Genomic DNA, 21,240 nt, shown 5'->3' with positions numbered 1-21,240 from the left:
TGTCTGATAAAGCCACTATATGGAGATGATATTGTGCAAAAAAATATGAAGTAATTCACACAATTTGCAAATGTATTCCATTTTTTCAAAGTTTTTGTACAGTTGTTGAAATTTCTCTACTTCACAATGATAGCATCAAATTTATGTTATTACATAAATAAATTTTAATAAAAATTAGCCAATTTGGCACAGAGCAGACAGTAAATTCTCAGTGTTTTTCTTCATGACTATTTTTCAGGATGAAACATATCAATAATCTTATGTTGTAATAGATAAGAATTAAAAAATAGGAAGTAAATTTCTTTAATTACCATATTACAATAAAAAAAAATTGTGCAATAATATTCAATAACTTTTTGAGCTTGTAATAAGAAAAGTTCAATCAACTGCAAAATTCCCTGGAATGACAAAATTTGAAAATATAAAACTAAAACTGTCTTAAGTAGTATTATATGTTTATTTTTAATAAATGTTTTTACACACATACCCTGTTTCCCAAGTTACATGTACACATGTATGTACTTAAGTTTTATTGGAGTATTATAATTTGGTATGTGAGTGCAGATCATGGATATCTCCTCGTGGAGGTAATTTATTTGCAGGAAACTTTCATGGAGGGAGCAGCAGCTTAAGATCACATGATTTCAGAAGGGTCAGTGATGATGTAAGAATCTTGATGATGCTGACCTTTTGTTTCATGACAAGTTTTTGAGACCCATCCTCCCATCCCTTTGTATATCCTTGATACATTTGATTGCTACATGCATGTGTATGTAAAATTTTGATAGTAGTTTTCTCATCATTGTGGATCTTTACTTAACTGTTGGTACCAATGTGTTGTTTTCTTTTTTATTTTGTGTGAGTACAATATATATTAAAAGTGACAAGTTATTATCAAATTAATATTGAGGCTACTAGTGATTTCTTGGCGGGAAATTTTTTATCCCCAATTCATAAAAAAAAAAAATTTGTTGTGTTATATATATTACAATGGACCTGCTGGGCTCCCCCCAGGTATTCCAAATCTCAATTTCAAAATTCTTACTTGTTAATTACAGATCTACCTTACATGTATCTGCTGGGCTCCCCAGGTACTCAATTCATAGTTCATTAAGAAAGATTTCTAGTGCATGTACATGTATCTGCTGGGCTCACCCAGATACAATGTTAGGATCACCTGTCGGGCTCCCCCCAGGTGTTGGTAAACTAGTAGCCTCCAGAATGCCAAAAATATATTATAGTATATAAGGGTAGAATTATGTTACTGGTTTTGGATGTGTTAAGAGCTGATGTAATGTTAATGTATATATGTTACCAAGTTACTGATATTTCTGTTATATATAAATAATGTTAATAGATTTATTAAGCTGAAATTGTATTTTGTATGAGTGATACACATGCCTTAGTATTAGTCAGATTGATATCAGGCAGTAAGATCTTCTTAAAGTACAATGTACAAGGGAAATATATAGGAGTAGAAGTTACATCATAACACATAGTTCTAGTAAGAGCTTATTACCCAAAAGAAGGCTCATTAAGAGACAGGTACATGTATGGAGAAATCATATGAAGCTATCAGCATGATGACAGTTGTATGATTTTCAATTGGTCAAATTTAGTGTACACTGTATAAATTTCATGGTTCTTGATAGTGTATATATAAGGGTTCTCCTGTCCTGTTATCTTCTCCCTAACAACAAATAGGGGAATTATAGAATTAGATCATTGCCAATACATCATCTTTCTGCTCTATAGTCATTAGTCTTCACTTGACTGTGTAAGAAATAGAGAGGTATTTAAGAAATGCATGAGGAACATATGGAAATGTCAAATTTGAGAAACTGCATCAAATAGATGATTTCATTTGAACAAGGTTGAATTAATTCCCTCTTAATCATTCCTAGAATTTTGAAACTAGATATATTTATTGAGCTATTTTCCCTTTGTAAGTAAGCATAACAGATTCCTACATTTCTGTTTTAGAAAGATCTATTGGTTTCTGTTTTAAGTCAAGGACACATACCTTTAAAGGTCAAATATCAAGCTATCAATCTGAAGCAAAAACATACATGGGAAAATACAAAATATAAATGTAGGTCAATCACAAAATAACTAACTGATTAACTCTAGGCAAAACTCAAAAGAAAAAGTCAAAAAGGAAACTTTTAATAACAATTGGCAAGATCTAGGTAAAAACCAGAAAGTTGGAAATATATGCAATGGTCCTGACTTGGTACAGGTATTTCCAATGGATACGGTGGGCAAACCAGGTTTCGTATGGCACTTAACCTTCCGCTCCAGCCAGGTTTAATTATTTCCAGTATGGCCATCAGTCAATGTTCCAGCATGTTTCTTTGTTACCAACACAATGTAATTTTTTAAAAATACAGACTCACTGACTTCTAATTCATTTTAAAATACCATATATTCTTGTAGTAAAGATAAAACTAGTGCTACAAAAGAAACATTGTGCATTTGCATATTTATTGATTCACCAAGAATGCAAAATAGATTTGTACATCTAGAAAGAAAACCAATCATAAAACATGTTATGGTCAGTAAACTGCTTTTTTATACCTTGAACAGCTGGCCAGTACAATTTTTTACAACTTCACATTTTTCCAATCCTATTGATATATACACTGATGTATGCACATGTACAGATATAAAAAAACATTTTGGTATTGCCAGTTGTAAAGTACCATCACATTTTTACATAGATGCCATAACAGGTGACATTTTCTAAAACCTGGTAAATCTAACAAGATTTTTTAAGGCCATTAACAGATTCCCTTGAACTTTTTTTGATACCTTGTCTTACATCAGTATCTGGGTGGATTAGATTCCTGAGTACAGGTGTGTTACTATAAATAGTCTTCAGCAAGGTATGGAGACAAAGGTTACAAATAAGCTGAGAAACACCTGGTTTAAGTAGATTATTTCATCTGAGGATTCTAACATTCAATACCCTTGCCAAAAACACTGCATCCAAATTATATACTATCTACAATGAAAACATGGGTTAAAGCAGAACTTCCCATTTGTTAAGTTGGACAGTGAAAATCATCCTTTACATTTCCTGAACATGGAAAACTTCACATTAACACTAGTGTAAACTCTCCCACATTAGGGAAAAACTAAATTGATGAAAAATTAGAATCTCTCAATTTGGGGATTTTTGGTTTAAATCATGACATTATTTGTTAAGTATACTAAACAAGTATGCATTAAATGACAAATCTGAGCTTGATAACATAGTAAGCATTTGCAGCTGCATGCCAAGAAAGCTAGAGTATGTGGCTAGTAGTAAGCTCTCTGGGCATAAGTTGATAAATAGCCAGATAAAAAAATATATTTGGCTACTCAATATGCTTGATATACCATCAATTGAGGAGGAAGAAATGTAAACTGAAACAAATAGATTACTCATTAACAGATAATTCTTTCTTCACACTGAACCATTTGTTTTTTAAAGCAAGGGTAGAAGACTAGACTTGATATAAAAATTAACATCGAGGCAAAGGTGACTGGCCATAGTGTTTGTTTTCAAAATGATGGTTTCATATAACTTCATATTTATTTACTTGTCAGTGAATAATAACCAATTCTATTCATCTATCAAAAACTGAAAACAAGAATTAGAGAGGTCAGTGAGAGAATATCCTCATTTATTTCAAAGGTCATTAAGTTAGCTAACCAATGTTCAGAAATATCTGAAAGTAATAAAATACCCAGGGGATAACCAAATTCACGTTAAATATTACACATGAATCCAATCTGCTCAAAAGGGTTAAGAAAATTGTAGAAAAATTTTCTGGGTGAACAAGAAAAATTGTTAAAAATAAAGATTGGCAATAGACATGTAAGTCAAACTCATAATATTTTGGTAAAAGTACTAAAATATAACAAGAAAGTTCTACAGAAATTTTGCATGAAAGCACCTTCTTTGTGAAGAAAATACTTTCTGTAAAACATAATAGAGTAATCAAATATCACTTGGAAACTGACAACTATTGATGTAGTTCACAGAAACTGACAACTTTGACCTTGTTTGACCTCTAATTCCATGCATGCAACAGACAAGATAGTTGTCATCACTGAACATGAAAAATACATCTATTTGATAGACAGGAGAGGTGTATGTTTCTGAAGTGATGAAATGTTATGATGATTTTAGGCAAAAGTGATGAAGAACTGACAAAGTCTTGCCTTAATTACTCATGTTAGGCCATCAATCTTGTTTAGGCAGCATGCATGCAATTGCTGCCTCTTTCATGGTTCAGCTCTAAGAAGTACAGCAATCACATTCTATTTTTCAAGTTCATATAAAAAAAAATTGTGCTTCAATTGCACCAAGTCAAAATGCCTCCCTTGATGATTATGTCTTGAGTTACTTTTCTTTACCATTGTATGTCACTTTCCAGTTGTTTAAAATTTCTCTATTTCTTCAATTTCCAAATAATCTAGATGTAAAATACAAAATGTACCTGCTTTTTGAGTATCAAGAATTTTACTTTTTCTATAGGATTTTGCAGTTACTGATTTCAGGAAAGCACTTTAATTTCAATCGAAGTGTGATAGAATAACATGCCACTAAAAAGTTTGGAAATCTGAGTTCTACCTGAAGTTACCAAATGAAGCCCAAAAAGCTGAAAGTGAAGGGCATTCAACTCAAATAAACACTAGAAGCAGATGCATTCTTAAGATTAAGCATGTGAAAGATTTGCACTCAGAAACTTTCATCGATTCATAATATAGTGCCAATATAAATTCATTATCAAACTTATACTTAGACAATTTGTAATGTGTGAATAAATATACTAATGAAATAAGCTCATAAAGGAGTTACCTCCCATGTTAAGCTGACAAGATGCCAAAATAAACAATCGTAAAACCCTGGCTTAAAGATGCAAACATGTTTATAAAACAATCCCTTGTGTACAAATTTAAATTCATTGCATGTTAAAACAAACAATTTACTATCAAAATCCATAATTTTTGTTCATTTTTTTATGTTTTTGGCAAATTAATCCACAGAATCTAATCAATCTTTATAGAGCAACAGCTGTTGAGCTTGTCTGTTCCCCCTGGTATGCTCATCAGAGGTATCACTTCAAAAAATGACTTTCTAAGATTTTTGGCTTCTTAAATTGCTCTGACAGACTGAGCACAAAAACCCTTGATAAAGTTCAAGATCTCTAAGTTCATACATTCATTGAGGATATTGTCAACATTTGGAAATTTACATTTTGGTATTGGTTTTATACATTGAAAAAATGTGAAAAGAGAAACCATGTAAATATACTGACTGGATAACTGTGAATTACTTAATCAAAGATTTACATAATATAGAAACCATAAACTTACTTTTCATTGAATTTAATTACACTAGGTCCAGAAACATCACACGCTACATGTATAAAGGTTCATTCAAAATCAAAAGCCTCATCATATGCTACATGTATGAACTGATTCCATAATTATACAAACAGGACACTCAGTCATCAGCAGGAGATAGGGTAGGTCACATCAATAAATAACTGGGTACCAGATGTGCATCCAGTCACTGCAGAAACAATGCACAATTTGAGGCCAACTGTGACGGTTGTTTGTGAGCCTGCAGGGTAATAATTCTTCTTGCTGAGCAAAAATTGGTTTTGTCATTATTTACTTGTGTTTGTTACCAATTTATAAGGAGGATAGTAAGAAACAATGAACAAGTATGTATTTTTTTCTTCCACCCATAACCTTGAATGATACCATGATGGCATATGCACAAAAAAATAACAAATGAAATTTTTCCTCGGAAATATAAGATTTCAAGCACGAAATTTTGGCAAATGTATACTACCGAAGACTCTTCACCTTTAGGCCCTAACGTGTATTTACTTTACTTGAAGTCCACAAGTATGATACAATTCAATAATATACAGTAAATTATAAAACTCAAGGGAAGAGATATCACAACATCTAAACCAATACAATACTGCACTGCAAACTCAGCTATTATATGCTATCATGCTTATGAAAAGCTTACAAGATAAATGCATCATTAAAAGGAATGGAACATAATCAACCTCAGCCACAGAAATGTTAGTTGTCTGAGTGCATGCTGAAATGTCCCACAACATGGCATCCAAGTGTCTCCCATTTATTATTATAAGACTGCAATTATCCATGCCGCCTGCATGATGCAAAGCAAATATCATGTTTTACTGAAAATTAACAGGCAAAAATAATTTAAAATGCAATTAGGATTTCAATGAACGAAATTAGTTGCAATGCCTTTAGAAAAATATTGTTTAATATTACGATATAATAACAAAATCATGATGGCAGAACAGATTATGCCATATGTTTTAGGAAAATTTATTTTAATAATCCCTAGGATCGTATAATATTCTATAATTTGATGAAATTGCAATCTGTCCATCTGTTTTCATAAAAATCATCAAAATGTGATTATTTCTTTTGCATCATGCATGCACTTTAAACAAGGTCTAATTTGCGCTAAAATAAAAACATCTTTATGAATCAGATTGGAAATGAATTGTTAATGATTTTATAATGGGAGGGAATAAAAAAAGATATATTAGAAAGTTCAATGACCAGAAAATAATTAGTGGAAACTGTACTCCGACCATTAAACTGTACTCCCACCATTAAATCTTATACATGGTATTGGAGGTACATCTTAAAACAAACTAAGAAGACAAAGCTGAAACAGAAATGGATCAAGGCTGAAACTGGTTTTCCATGTCAAGAAACACAATGACCTTGACCTTTTGATTTTCAAGCTTACTTAATCAACTGATTCTAAAATTAAACCTGGGAAATTCAAAAGGGAAGGCAGTTTCTAAATCAAAACAGGAAATTGTATATACTGACCATCCAAAACCACACAGCATTCATGAATTCAAAGCTTTATATAAATAGGAATCTTTTTTTCCATTTATTGGGGTAGGAGGGGGCATAGGACACCATTCTTTACTTTCAAGTCAATATGCCACATTTGCCTCTTCATTGGTGATGAACCGATTAGACAGTGGAGACATAGGTGTTGATGATGATGTAAGACATCCTAAATTACATAAATCTAAGATCGACAACCACAATGACCTTTCAGTTGTCAAGATATAGAAGATGTGTCTCTGTGACTGGAAAGTTGTTTGTTTGTTTAATCTGATTCATCAGTATTTTTCTATGTTAAAATATCCTGAAAGCTGTACTAGAACTTTAACCTTGAACCCTGTTTAATGGCAATATCTTAGAATTAATCAAGGCTTATGGTATTAATACATTTTTCAGAAGTTGGCAGCATAAATAAGCTAAGTGTGATTTTTCGATTAACAGCCTAAGACACTATGTTGAATCTTGAATCAAAATGTTTGTGTTCAGATTGAACAGAAAAATGTACTAAGACATTTTTAACATGATTATTCAATAGAGCCTCCTGATCCTTTTGATGATGTTTCGAGTCAGAAATTTCACTTCCTCGACTAATTTTCCAAATGTTGAGAAACAATTATCAAAATCTTTAAGTATTCTGCAGACATTGGCAACTTGCTTCACAGAAGAAGTGACCCAAAAGTATGAAGGATCTGACCGACAACGAAAAGGAGGCTTCTAAAAATAGATTTCTCCAGCTTTATAAAGAACAGGTGGCAGTAATGTACAACTAGAACATGGAGGGCCTAGAGGAGAGGGTAATGATAAACATAAGGGGTGAAAAGAGAAAGATAAGTTGAGACATGATGTAGATGGTAGAAAAGCAGAATTGTAAGGGAAAGTGTGAACAAGAAAGGACAAATGGAGCAAGAAAGGTGTCTTACTAGATCATTTTAAATAAGTATGGTAAATCCAGTAATAAGAAACCAAATAGAGCTAGGTTAATTTAAGTTAAATCTGAAGGCAGGTAGATCAAGGAGGGAAAACAGCTATGAAAACAAAATCTTAATTGGCTTTTGCAATTTCAAATCTGGAACACATTTTTTTTCTTTTAATGTATGAACTCAGAAATAACTTCTGAATTATTTTAGATTTCTTTTCAGCAACATTCAATCAGAAAAAAATCTGTTAAGAGGGAAAAAACATACAAATAAAGAAACTACTTAAAATATTTAGGTCAATACCATTACAATTCAAAAGAATCACAATCATTTTATAAACATATTTTTTCTATTTCTAAACAATACTTATCACTAATGTAAGTTGTTTCAGTATTTCTGCCAAACTGTATCAAATTATAAAAGAAATTCTCATCTTTAAAATAAGCAAGAAGAAAACTTGGAGACTTGCCTGATCATTGTGGTATGAATGATATGGATTATAGCCCTCAGTCCTACCATTCCAGTCATTATTGTCATATAGAGACTTGCAGCGAGAGTTATCTCCCTCCATTACAACTCTTCAACACAAAATCCTAAATAGTCTCCAAGTTGATCAAAATTCAAAACCACATGGAGTATGAAATCAAAAATGAGCCAACTTGTTGAAAATAAACTGTGATATGTTTCAAAATTCAGAGGGCAAAGATATCAGCATATTTCATTGCTTAGAAATATGAAGAAGATGGTTTATCTTTCAGAAGGTTTTTGCAGCAGATTTTTTCTAGCGATACTGATATATTCAACATGGGTGCCAAAGAAAAAAGATAAGGATTTCTTTCTAGATAAAGGTTTCTAAAGTTTGTATGGACACATTACTGTCTGCAGAATCTTGTCTTATCTGACAAAAACACAAATTTCAGAAATAGATTTGAACCAATTTTTTTTACAAATTGGAATCAAGCATGATTTGGCAATGGATAGTATGTTCACTCAGTGGGTACTTAGTTAATTGGCCATCATTGAATGAAACAGTATCAAAACTCAATGAGGAACAAAGCTGAGGGTTATCAAAGATATGAATCAAATCAATAAAGATGAAAAATGATCCAACTTGAAATGTTTTCTTCGAAATTTGAGCACTGAAAAGTGAAAAGGGTGCAAGATTTTTTTCATTTTTTTCTCTTTAGATTATAAAGTTGTAAGAACAGCAGTTTTTTTTCTAAATTTTAACTTATTTTGCATTGCGAATAATTATGAAATTGTCTTAAAGTTAATATGTGATCCAACATGGTGTTCATTTAAATGTTTTAATGGTCACTCAGCAATGCATTTATTATAGGGGACAATTGGCTGTGAAAGATGAACATCCACATCCAGGTGTAATATGATCAAAAAATATTTTCACATTTATAAAATCGAACAATGCTATCACTTATTACTTCCAAACTTTCAACAATTGTCTATTTAAGTTTCATACTTTTATGTCTGTATCTATTTTGGCAGTTCAAAAGCATACCATTAAAGATAAAAAAATCTTTCAATTCAAAACTTAAGCTCAATATTCAAAGCATATTTTTTATGATTATAAATCTTTGAATTCAAAAGAACAATTCCATATTAAAAAAATGCTGAAAAGATTGTTGAAAATTCCACAGCTCCACAACAACTTCAATTCCAAAACATGATAAAAATGCACCTGTTGTACATAAAACTCGCTTTTCATCTTTGCATAGTGAGAGAAATTCTATCCTGTTTATATTCACCCTAATTTTTTTATGTCTATAAGTTTAAAAAAAAAATCAGTAATGGTTTTGATGATATAACTTTCAATTTGTATCAACATAAAAAATAAATTTGCAGTAATGCCAAGACATTGTGTGAACATTTCAAATCTATTAAGAAGGTGTGAATCAATTACAATATTGCGTAAAATCATTTAAAAAGATACCTATCATTAAAACTCATTCTAAAGATGGTTCTATTTAAAACACAAGAATGTCTTGAGTAGCAAATTTTGTAAATTCATTAAGAAAATAATTTAAACACTTATAAAGTTGCTTTCTCATGGGAAAATAAGTCAAAAGGGCCAGGAAAAGGATAAACCAGACGACATAATACAACTATTAATTGTTCAAGAGACAAATGTCTATCCTTTACTCAACTTGTCTTTTTTCCATAGATAATAAGTACATTTAAGTTAAGGATGTGGAATGACATGAAACAAAATTACGTAACAAATTCTAGAAAGCATTTCAGTTTCAGAGAACAAATATATATTATAATATAGTAAAGGACATTTAACCCTCAAACTGAGTGGTTAAAGAGGGTTAGTGCATTCCAAATTTTTCCAGAACTTCAAAGTGGAATGATGAAAAAACATGAGATGAGAAAGATTTATTCAAAGACTTGTCATTAAATTAAGTATCTACATCCTACTGCTCAGTGGATATACCTCAGACCTAAAAGTAGTGAAGCAGGAAGCAGACCTACCACAGTCTAAAATTGGTGTGTGTGGTATTGAGGATCTTCAATTGAGGTATGATACCAAATATCAAATAGCTGTCATTGGTATAGTTGTCATTGGTATAGCTGTCATTGGTATAGTTGTCATTGGTATAGCTGTCATTGGTATAGTTTTCATTGGTATAGCTGTCATTGGTATAGTTGTCATTGGTATAGTTGTAGAAGAAATGGTCCAAAACGTTTGAAAGCCATTAAACAGAAAGTGGACAAGAAACAGTCCTGAAATCCACAGTGTGGGACATTGAAATGATGTTGCATATCAAATACTGTCAAAGTACTTAAAATCGTGGATACCAATTTTAGTGGATTAGGAAAGAAACAAAAGTTCGTGGATTCTTGAATTCATGGTTTTGAGGTTTTCAATTTACACATCTATGGAAATCTCCTATTTGTTGGGAACCAAATTTTGTGGTTTGGCCTACTCTTGAAAACAACCTCAAGAACAATAGTACTTTCACAGTATCAATTGGCTTTGATTGAAAATTCAAGAGAAAAATTCTATAAATATATGTTTATCAGACAGTCAGATTCAAGGACATACAAAAAAAAAGAGTACAAAACAGTACACCATCTTCCCCTTCAGAGTAGGAATATACAAAAATCATAAAATCACAAAAACAATGGAATGCAACAAGGGGCATATGAACTACCGTATTCACACAAACATCCAGATACAATACTCCTCTCTATCCACTAAGCATTGGTATTGTTTTCGGTGTATTGTGTATAAGGAAAGGATTAAGCATGTATGGGGAATGAGTATCCCAAATTATATATGCAGAAGTGTATTGAGAATGATGAAGATGCCTCATATTTATCTACCATCAATCAATAAACAAAATCCAAAAAAATATAAAACTATCAAAATCATCCTAACAGATTATAAAACAATGGAATTAATCCATACAAAACATTAGCAGACAAAAACACATCATTAAACTAATTTCTCCATCAGCTGATACAACAGTAGTAATTCCATTACATATCTTCATCAACAATTGATGTAAAAACCATTATGAAACAAAACTAATTTAATCTTAGCTTGTTGATTCTGGGCTTTAACGAACAATCCCTATAAATGTTTATACAAAGTTATATATTATCACATTCTAAGGACTTTGTTTTGTAAATGAAGTGCTAATGATACATACTTTATGGCTAATTATCTACTTCATGAGAGAGTATTGAAAGGGAAATAACTCTTGTTTAATTTTCAGAAAAAATAAAGAATCATTAACAATGGCCATTTTTTTATGACTGAATGAATGTTAGTTTTTAGGCCATTTCTAGGACGAAGCAACATCATGGTGCATCATTTAACAGCCATGGAACATTATAAAGAGAACAAAGTTTTCTAATTTTTAAAATATTGAATATCTTAGCCATATTGGTACACAGTAGAGTTGTCTGAATATAGCTGAAATATTGCTGCTCGGACGTTAAACCCCAACAAACAAACAAAAATACACAGTAGAGAGTTCCAATAAGTCACAAAAAATGCAAGTTAAATTTTATAAGATTTTTTGAGAAAATAAAAATATTACAGAACTGTATTTTTTTGTAACATATACTTAGGTGGCCAGTGCTTCAATTAGAGATTATTGACCACATAATGAGAACCCTCTTCGAATGAACTCTTTAACTTTCACATTTAACCCAAAAAGATAATCATGAGCAATATGTACTGTCTGACCTAAGCATCTTTTATCAATGTCATCTATCAAGTCATATGATTCTTAGTCAGTTTAGGACTTTCCACCTTTTGTTTTTTTATACATTTTGTGGTTCATTATGGTGTGAGTTTAGTCATGTTTGTATTAATATCAAGATTATTCTATCATAAAGAAGTTGATTTTGTGCATGTGTGACTAATGCTGATGAAACAAGGTCAACATTGTTTTACCAGAAGTACAAAATACACTTTTTTACTGTGAAACCTGCCTACACTGAATTTCTTTCAGACTAGTTACTGTAAGAAGGTTGTTTGGATTACACAGGTTCAAAATGCATCAAAACTGATAATAAGGGTCATCAGGAAATGTCACATGTAGATAGGCTTTTGGCTTCTTCAAGATTTGGTAGAGACAGGTCTCACTATTCACCCTAAGATTTATATATATATATGTATATGAAAGGGGAATTTTTAGTGGCTCTGCAGTCTTCAAAATCAATTAAGGTGAGTTAATGAAAAATTTGCAGTTTAGTAGATTTCAAAAGATTGTATTTCCAGCAATTTATTGCTTGGATTTACGGGGCATTAAAATGCACAAACTGAAGGAAAAATTACAAATACTGAATACATCACAAATATAGTAATTTCATCTCTTCCATCCTGAGATGAACTCATGACAAATTCAATCGACCACTTTAAGAACTCTGTAAAGTAGACTTCCTGAAGATAATGGCCTCTCATGAAATATATCTATCAAATCTTCATCAACTTAGATTCTGGCAGATTTCCTCAGAGCCAATACCTAATCACTTCTTATATCAATCAGAAGATTCATGTCTTTCCCAAGGCTGTTTCAGTGCAGTCAAAGGGAGGTAACTTGAGGTCATTGTAAACACCAAGTTAACCAGCTGTTTTGTCTAAACATTAACAGCATAGGTATTTAAGAAGATTAAGACTCAAAAAAACAAGCCAAAAAACCTTTTCACAAATTAATATTTAAACAGCCATTTACAGGATATCAAATTAGCAGTGATATTAGCCATATCTTTAAGCAGTTAAACTAGTAAATGCATTTCAAATTTCAATTTTACGAATAAATGTGTTCTGAACTTCATATCTTTCATAATTTCAAGGATGACTTTAGTCAAGAACAACGGTAATTTTGACCCCTGACCCCTCAGGTATTGTGTATATCAGTCAATAATATCTACCAACTATTCCCTAGCTGCTTGTTTACATCTAAAATCTACAGCACTGCAAAATACTGACTATACTGTATAGCATTCATTTATCAAGACAATCCATACTTACATTGGTGCTCAGCTGTGTGGTCAGGGTTGACACTTTTTCCTGTGCAGCCTCCAGCTCTCTCCGTAATTTACGAATCTACAAAAATCAATCAATTCACAATCAAAACTAAAAATTTTGTGGCAGCTTTCAGTATCGAAGTTATGTCATAGCTTCATCTGTTATCAAACCAAGCGTGATGATGGTTCATTTCAAAATTATGTAATTCAACGTGGATAAAAAATTGTCTGACTGGGTTATTTGGCTCATTTTTTTTTTAATCCATAAGGGTACAATATCAAAATCTTTAATGAATCTGTAAATCCAATCACTTCCAATTTATCCCTGGTAAGCAGGAAGAAGAGTTGAATTTCAAAGTAATTTTCTGCTAAGTCGCTCTTTATGAAATTGAAGGAATTTCAATTGAGATTTCTCACTCAGCTGGAATCATCTTATAATTTCTTTTATCTATAAAATTGATAGCGACTCCTCACAAAATCAGCTGAAATAGACAACCTTTATTCCAGAATTAAGTTTCTTTTCTCCCCTCCTGACAATGTAAGAAAGAAATCTTCATGAAATTTAGTTCTAAGTGCTAGTGAACCACTCATAGATAAATGTGCCAAAGTTCATCATTCATATTGCTGTTGTCAAGGTGGTACTATTTTTACCCTTTATGTTTGAAAATTTATTCACACAGGCAGTTGCTAAGTTTCAAAATTGATAAAAATTACCATAAATTGCAAACGATTTCAGAAAATTTAAAAACAGAGAAAAAATTTCAAAGATCTGTTTACATTATCTACATTGTGTGTATAAAGACTTTATAGGAAACCAAGAGCAAGACCCACACCCTTTTTATGCTAAAAAATTTTGGCTGATTATATAGTAATCATAAGAAATCACTGGAGCAGCACCCCCCCCCCTTTCCCTTTTCAAAACTTGTGGATCTGCTATTGCTTGTGTACCTAATACACTTTGCAAGTATCTACAAACACACACTTGAAAGCTGATCAACATCAGTATATAAGCTTTTTACATTTTAAATGCATAATAAAATATTTGAGCACCTATTTCATACTTCCTGACTGACTCTAGTATCACCTTAATGTTTCATTTTTCTCCCTTTTAAATTCCAGCATGTACATGTAACAATAAAATCAAATATTAATCCCATTGTGCGGGAAGTCACGTAGCTTTCAACATTATAAAAATGCCAAAAATACAAATGATGGAACATGAATTAAATATAAATTCTGGTGATAATTGGACAAAAAATGTAAAATATTTCTGAAGAAAAAAGCAATGGAAAGATAATTTCTATCATGTATCAAAATTGATATCTATTTGCGAGCATAAAAATGCAACATGGCATAAAATTGGAATGAGATTGAACTCAAAAAACAAAGATTAAAGAAACAAATTTATCACTAATCTGTCAGTAGTATCAAATGCATGCTATTTGAGTACAATAAATATTTGGAGAAAGGGGAAGTGTAACGACTGTTGTGGTTGCTAATAAATGTGTAAAGAGAAGTAACTCTTACTCACCTCTGCATTCTGTTTCTCTTCAGCCTGAAAAGTAATATGACATCAAATGTATATTAGTAATTTATTTGCCACATAAAATACAACAAATACTTTAGTCACCCATTTCTTAAACTTGAATCTTTTTTTTCTTTTTTTTTTAGAATAATATCAACTGATTTAAATGTTTTTATATATGACAGTAACAAAGGACTCTGTGAAATATTTTTTTTTCAAACTGACCAGATTTTAAAGGGGGGTGTAACCACACCAAAGTACTTCAACCCTGCCACAGGTTTTGTGCCTATCCCAAGTCAGAAATATCTGGCCTCTGTATGTCTAGTTTTGTTTTCACCTTTAGTTTATTTTTTATGTTACTTCAATGAGCATATAGGGGCAACTCTTTTGCTGTACATGTGTGTAGTGATATTTTGGGGCCAGCTGCAGCCTGCCATGGGTGGCCTTGGGCTGACATTTTCATCCCACTGGGATTGTGTTCTCTTTGACATTTACACTATACTTATTCTCATTAAATTCATATATAAATGATTGGGATCATAAAAAATTATCTGCGTGTATTAATTTGTCTTTGTATTAAGAGTATATTTCTCTTGTAGCATTAAGTGATGTATACTGGATACTTTTTAATACACAGAATTTTTCAATAAGCAATCTTTTATTCTAGCCTTTCTCTGCAAGTTACCACCATTAATTCATTTCAATTCATGGCATTATTTATCATAAAAGGATCATGTATCTAACATATCAATACTCACTGTAGAATAATGAGATGAAGCACTGGACACCAAGGACAGATTAGAGCCATGTACTGAAACAAAATAAAAATAAATAGTAAGACTGACAAAAAACAAATTCGTGGCTCATCCAGATTGACAGAACTCTACTTTATACAAGCAAACTTGCTATCAACCATTCTGATCATGTAAAGTCAGAAAATATTTCTAAGGACAAGATCATCCTACTACAGTTTACGTGATAGATCCTTCCACCACTGACACAATCTCACGTGAGAGGTTTTTACATGTAAACAAATTATTTACGTGTAAACTAAATTATTCAGTATTTTTCATGTGGAAATTATTAATTTTCTTATTGATTTTGTGGAAGTCTCCATCTAATGTGAACGGGTTAACAGGTATGAGATCATCTCTATATAGTCCTTGGTGTGAAGAATTTGTTACGTTTTGAAATAAAACACTTATGGAGCCATATAGGGAAAGTCAATTGAATGAGGGTCCACATCCTATTAGTTAACTAAATTTTAATTTCCATAGGGTATTACTGCAAATTCAGAAAATATTGTTAGCATTTTTTATTACAACTTAGTTTCTTTTATTTGTGCATCACAATGAATTACCATACAAATTAACAGTAACCAAAACTTGACAAACAGTGTTTAAGTGCTCCAGTTTAACACAATGCTTTTTTAAAGAAAAAACATTTTTTGCTCAAACATCTAAATTGGAAAAAAATTAGAGTTGTCTATCTTATAACTGACAAGATTATTTTTCACTAAAGAGACAAGGATATTCCTATTTTTAGCCATGCGGGATTTCTTGATTTCACCCATGAGTGAGATAAACATGATGTTTGTGACGTCACTAAAAAGTTTTATAATGTCTAGTAAATTCAAAGGAATTTCAGCTAAGCAGGGTGTTCTGAAGTGGGGTACTAATAACAAAAGCTATTTTAAAAGTGAGAAAAAGAAGGTAATAACACCAGAAAATGTAAGGCAAAGAAACCTCAGACAGCCTCAGGTAAGATTTCATTTTCTCAGCAGAGCCTTGTTAAAGTACTCAAAATCTAACACTTGTTTACCTAAAATTTCTCTGTCTTACACTCTCAATGGTGTTGGATTCTTAATACCTTACTACATAGTCAACTGCAAATTTACTTGAATAGAATTTCCTTTGTATTTAGTATTTTTTATAAAAGTTTTTGAACATCAATATCTTAAGAACTTTAATACTAAGCTGTTTCAAACATTTTTTCATAACTTTTTTGTTACATTTAACAGAAATTTAAATAGATTTTTTTCATGCTAAAAGCCTTCATCCAATCCTGATCAAATCAGAGACCTAGCCAAAGCAATTATTTAAAGAATTTTGATATTTTTTCACTTAGAACCTGCATATAAAATAAGATACTCTCATTAATATAACCAAAGTCAGTCTATTTATGTAACTACAGTACAGCACAAATGAATTTTGCCATTTCCCCTTGCTCCCAGTAGATGATGTCAGAAAAAAAAATGGTATTCTTTATCTGTTTAAATGACCAGAAATAACACTTCAATCAGTATTTTCTCCAATACAAGACCATAACAAAAATCTTCACTTGTGTATCCCTACCCACCATGTAATATAAAAATGGCATAAATATATTACAACACGGCACAACAATGTGTTTCTGACATAGACTTACCAGAGGCGTAGTCATAGTCAGAATAAGAATAATCCAAAGTCGCTGATTTAGTAAGACCTGTGTGGTAAATAGAAATAGGTCAAATAAATCTTAAAGTAGGTCACTGCGGCCAATAAATAGGTCATAAAATCTTAAAAGTAGATCATAGTGACCAATAAAAAAATTGTTTGAGATGAGAAGTTTTATTTGACCATTTAATTTTTCTAAAATTTGATTAAGAAATTTATGAACAAATTATTAAGATTGTTATCATTCTTAAATGTTAAAAATTGATAGAGTTAAGAAATAAAGATTTTTTTTTTTTACTTTTAGCAATTAGAAGTTAAGTTTTGAAACTTTTTAAATTAAATTCTTAACTACATGTATAACATGATTAAATAAAGTATTGAAACAAATTCACTATAAAATAAAATTCAAATAGCAAAATCATATATCAAGCCTTAAACTTTATGCACTTAAAGTCTGATATTTCTAAGCATTCACTAAAAGCAATAAATAGAAGGAACTTCCAATTCCCAATATGCAATGAAAAACCAATTTACATAGAAAATCTGATAAATGGCTTCTCTGCAATAAGAATGACATCATTCTCTTACTCTATAAATCAGACAATTTGACAAATTGTATTAACTCCGAAACGACCAAAAATTACAAACATTACACTTAATAACAGTCCATAACATAAAGAACATCTGAAATGACTCAAATTCCATAAAGACTTCTCCAGTGATAGTAGCTCTCAATGTAATGGTAAACAAATACCATTTGTCCATTAACAGAAATAATACTATGTCAAATTTTGATTAAATCTATTGATTTTGGTCATGAAGCCAGTTTCAGATGTCCATCATATTTCAATATAGGGTGAATCATAAATGGTAGAGAACCTAATGGGAAAAGGCCTTCTAGATTTTATTTGTATTTACTCTTTACAATGGAAATAACCACTCTCAGGAAGCAACAACTTCTAAATTTTTAAAAATTTTCGAATAATTTTTTTTTTTTTTTCAATTTATAAAGTTATATATAAAGATAAGCTTTTTTATGCTACTTAAGAATGAATACATCAAACACTGATACTGTAATAAAAAATATAAAGCATGCATAAGAAATTAAATAAACATAGCTGAGAAGTTCATAACATAATATTAACTTTCAATTGCTGTGGAAAAACAGTTCTAAACAAATTAGAGTTATCTCTCTTAGGCTAAAAAGACAATTCCTAGTATACAATTATAGTGACAGTATCATACCTTGATTTTTGGCGGGTTTTTTTATTTAATCAAAGCTAATTTCCAAGTTCATTTTTTCCCATTTTCAGTAAATGCTTATTTTAATTATTTTGAGCTGAACTATTTTTCCTCAGTAACTACAAGTAAAGTGGAAGCATTTTATTCACAGGCAGCTAACTTTGTAATAAAGCAAAATTTTGGCATTGGACACATTTTTAAATTCAATTCTGAAATCTTTACATGCCTTGAAATGAAATTTAATGATATGTTAAAAAACTATAAAAAAAAAAAATAGTCAACTGGTATCCCTTGAACAAAAATGCTTCCACAGAAAACCAGAGAACAACAACACTTACGACTCCCATCCTCCTCCCGATTGATCTTTGACAAGGCCAAACTCCCATAAGGTGGAAGGCTTGTCTGAGTGTTGGATCGAACCATATTTTGTGATGAACCGGGACTAGCAAATGCACTAGGACTACTGTAAGCAGCCATAGGATACGTGAAGCGTGATGAGGAGCTGTTGCTGGGAGTAGGAGAGGCAGGAGGCTGAGGGCTCGGGATTTGAGAGAAAGAGTTTGTGCTGGGAAGTTCATGATCGGAGAAATATTGCTGTGCACTGGCATATGCCGAGTCTGAATGAGTCGACCTGACACTGTTAGAGCGTGAGAGTCCCATACCGTTGCCATCTCTTGACAGGATACGTGCACTAGCCCCACTTAAAGCACGAGCTTGTTGGATTTGAGCTTGGATACTAGAAGCATGCGATGAAATGGAATCCATACTTTCCGTCTCTGATAAATGAGACGGCACTTGTCCCATTGATGTATTAGGATTTCCATTAGCACTTTTAAGCCATATGCCATGATTTGAGTTTCTAGGGCTACCATATTCCATAGCAACATAATGCCCATTACCATTGCTAAAATTTTTACCATAAGTAGCATGAGGGTTTGATATAATAGTACTAGAACACATATTGCCATTTTCACCTTGTTGTGGTCCTTTTCCCATTCCATTTCCAAAACTTTTTTTTGTACGTCCAAGAGTATTAGATTTATAAATTTCACTATCAGTTTGTGCAGAACTAGAAGATTTCACACCTGACATACTACTCTTTTTCCGTCTTTCCAAAGTTGATGTGCCATATCCATCAACACTCATGTCTGTTTTGACTGGTGTCGTACATCTAAGTGCTTGAGCACTGCCAGGTCTAGGAATACCTTGTGGATTATCACTCCTGTTGCCATTAGCGTCCATACCATGTTTAGCAAGCCTGCTTCCAATTGTTGCACTTTTTGTTGCAGGACTATCACCTTGACTACTACCAGCAGAGGATGTACTTGTAGGTCTCCTAAAGCCATAAATTCCATGACCTAGTGACCCACCAGAACCAGGTCGACCTTGACCTTGTTGCATTCGCCTCATACTTGATTCAAGTAAATGTGATTGGTCAGTGTTTGTTTCAGAATCACGTTTGTTTGAATTTTCACTGTTTGCATAATCATCGCTATGGCGACGGTAATGGTGAACTTCAGGTTGGCTTACATTAGAAAGTTTTCTCAACTGATTGGCCTGGTTAGCTCGAAGTGATTGCAAATGTTCATAATTATTATACAGATATGCATAATCAGCTGGGTCACTACTTAAAAGTCTATTTGTTTGAGGTAGAGAGTATTTTCGCCATCCAGAAATCGGGCCACTTTCACCGCCATAGTCTGAACCCATAAAAGCACTGGTTCCCAGTGTAGGCCCTCGTTTACCTGGGTACTGTCCATGGGAGCGTACATCTTTCTGAGGGGTGCGTTTCAGACTATGATAGGGGTTTGTATCACTTTGAGAGGATCCTCCCGTCAAATTGCCATCGTCAGTACTAATCTCATTGACAGCATCACTAATATCTCCACTGCTGATGGAACTGCTGTCATCAAAACTGGAAAAAAAGAGAAAAAAAAACAATGTAAATTAACAATGCAATATGGCTTCGGTTTAGTGTTGACACATTTTTTTAGCTAAGCCCTAATGGCCTTGAGGGGAAAATCTTCCAATAACTAATAAACAAATACCAGTAAGTCGTCTTAAGCAAAAAGAAATCAAATGAAAACTTTCAGATTCAGATACAAGTAACTTTTCATGTATTACTACAAGTTATTAAAAAGCTTAGCACGCCAAATTATTGCTCAATTTTTTAGGTAAAATTCAATAAAGGTTTAATTTGTCAATTCTGTTCACTGAATATGTCCTTATTTATGGTTATTTATGATTTTCATATTATTTTAGATATCCATCTAGTTCTCTAAACCAACATTATCACCATTTTAACATGCACTATGTACCTTCAGGATACTGGCTGCTCATCTTGAGTTATTTGTTAGATTTTTGGACTCCTCTGCTTTTATCCATTTCTTAGCATAAAAGACCCCCCCCCCCCCCACTTTTGTTAAACACACCTTAAAATGTTATATTTTTCATGAAATCCTAGTTATTTCTTCAGGGTTTTAATAGATAAACCTACGAAGACAAAACCTATGGAAATTCATAAGAAATCCTTTTCCCATCAAAATTTCAAATGCTTACCGGCATATCTCAAAAATGAACATACTGACTCACAATTTAATAAATTTCTTTAAAAAATTATAAACCATAAACACCATAATATTTACATTGTAAACACTTAACAAAAACTTTTATTAAAAAATGTTCTAAAATAGGTCAAAGGGAACTA

At 32.0% G+C, this 21,240-nt stretch overlaps 1 protein-coding gene across 21 annotated transcripts in view; it reads right to left on the bottom strand.

The window, feature by feature from the left end:
- Nucleotides 1-21,240, bottom strand: part of LOC148613349 (neuron navigator 2-like) — a 295,727-nt gene that overhangs the window by 59,862 nt on the left and 214,625 nt on the right. For 12 of the 21 annotated variants that reach the window (XM_088586749.1, XM_088586750.1, XM_088586740.1 and 9 more), the window contains 5 exons: nt 18,872-20,448; nt 17,284-17,340; nt 15,615-15,667; nt 14,863-14,886; nt 13,336-13,410 (listed from right to left, as the gene is read on the bottom strand). In XM_088586749.1, coding sequence (XP_088442875.1) covers nt 13,336-13,410; nt 14,863-14,886; nt 15,615-15,667; nt 17,284-17,340; nt 18,872-20,448 — 1,786 coding nt within the window. The remainder of the gene's footprint in view (nt 1-13,335; nt 13,411-14,862; nt 14,887-15,614; nt 15,668-17,283; nt 17,341-18,871; nt 20,449-21,240) is intronic. The other 9 variants (XM_088586736.1, XM_088586738.1, XM_088586754.1 and 6 more) reach the window with 5 other exon arrangements.

Source organism: Perna viridis, chromosome 6 (genome assembly GCF_037379345.1).
Source record: "Perna viridis isolate PV_CMFRI_1.1 ecotype Kerala chromosome 6, ASM3737934v1, whole genome shotgun sequence".
NCBI classification, from domain to species: Eukaryota; Metazoa; Mollusca; class Bivalvia; order Mytilida; family Mytilidae; genus Perna; species Perna viridis.
Note: the sequence above shows the minus strand (reverse complement) of the source record. Positions and strands in the feature narration are given on the sequence as shown.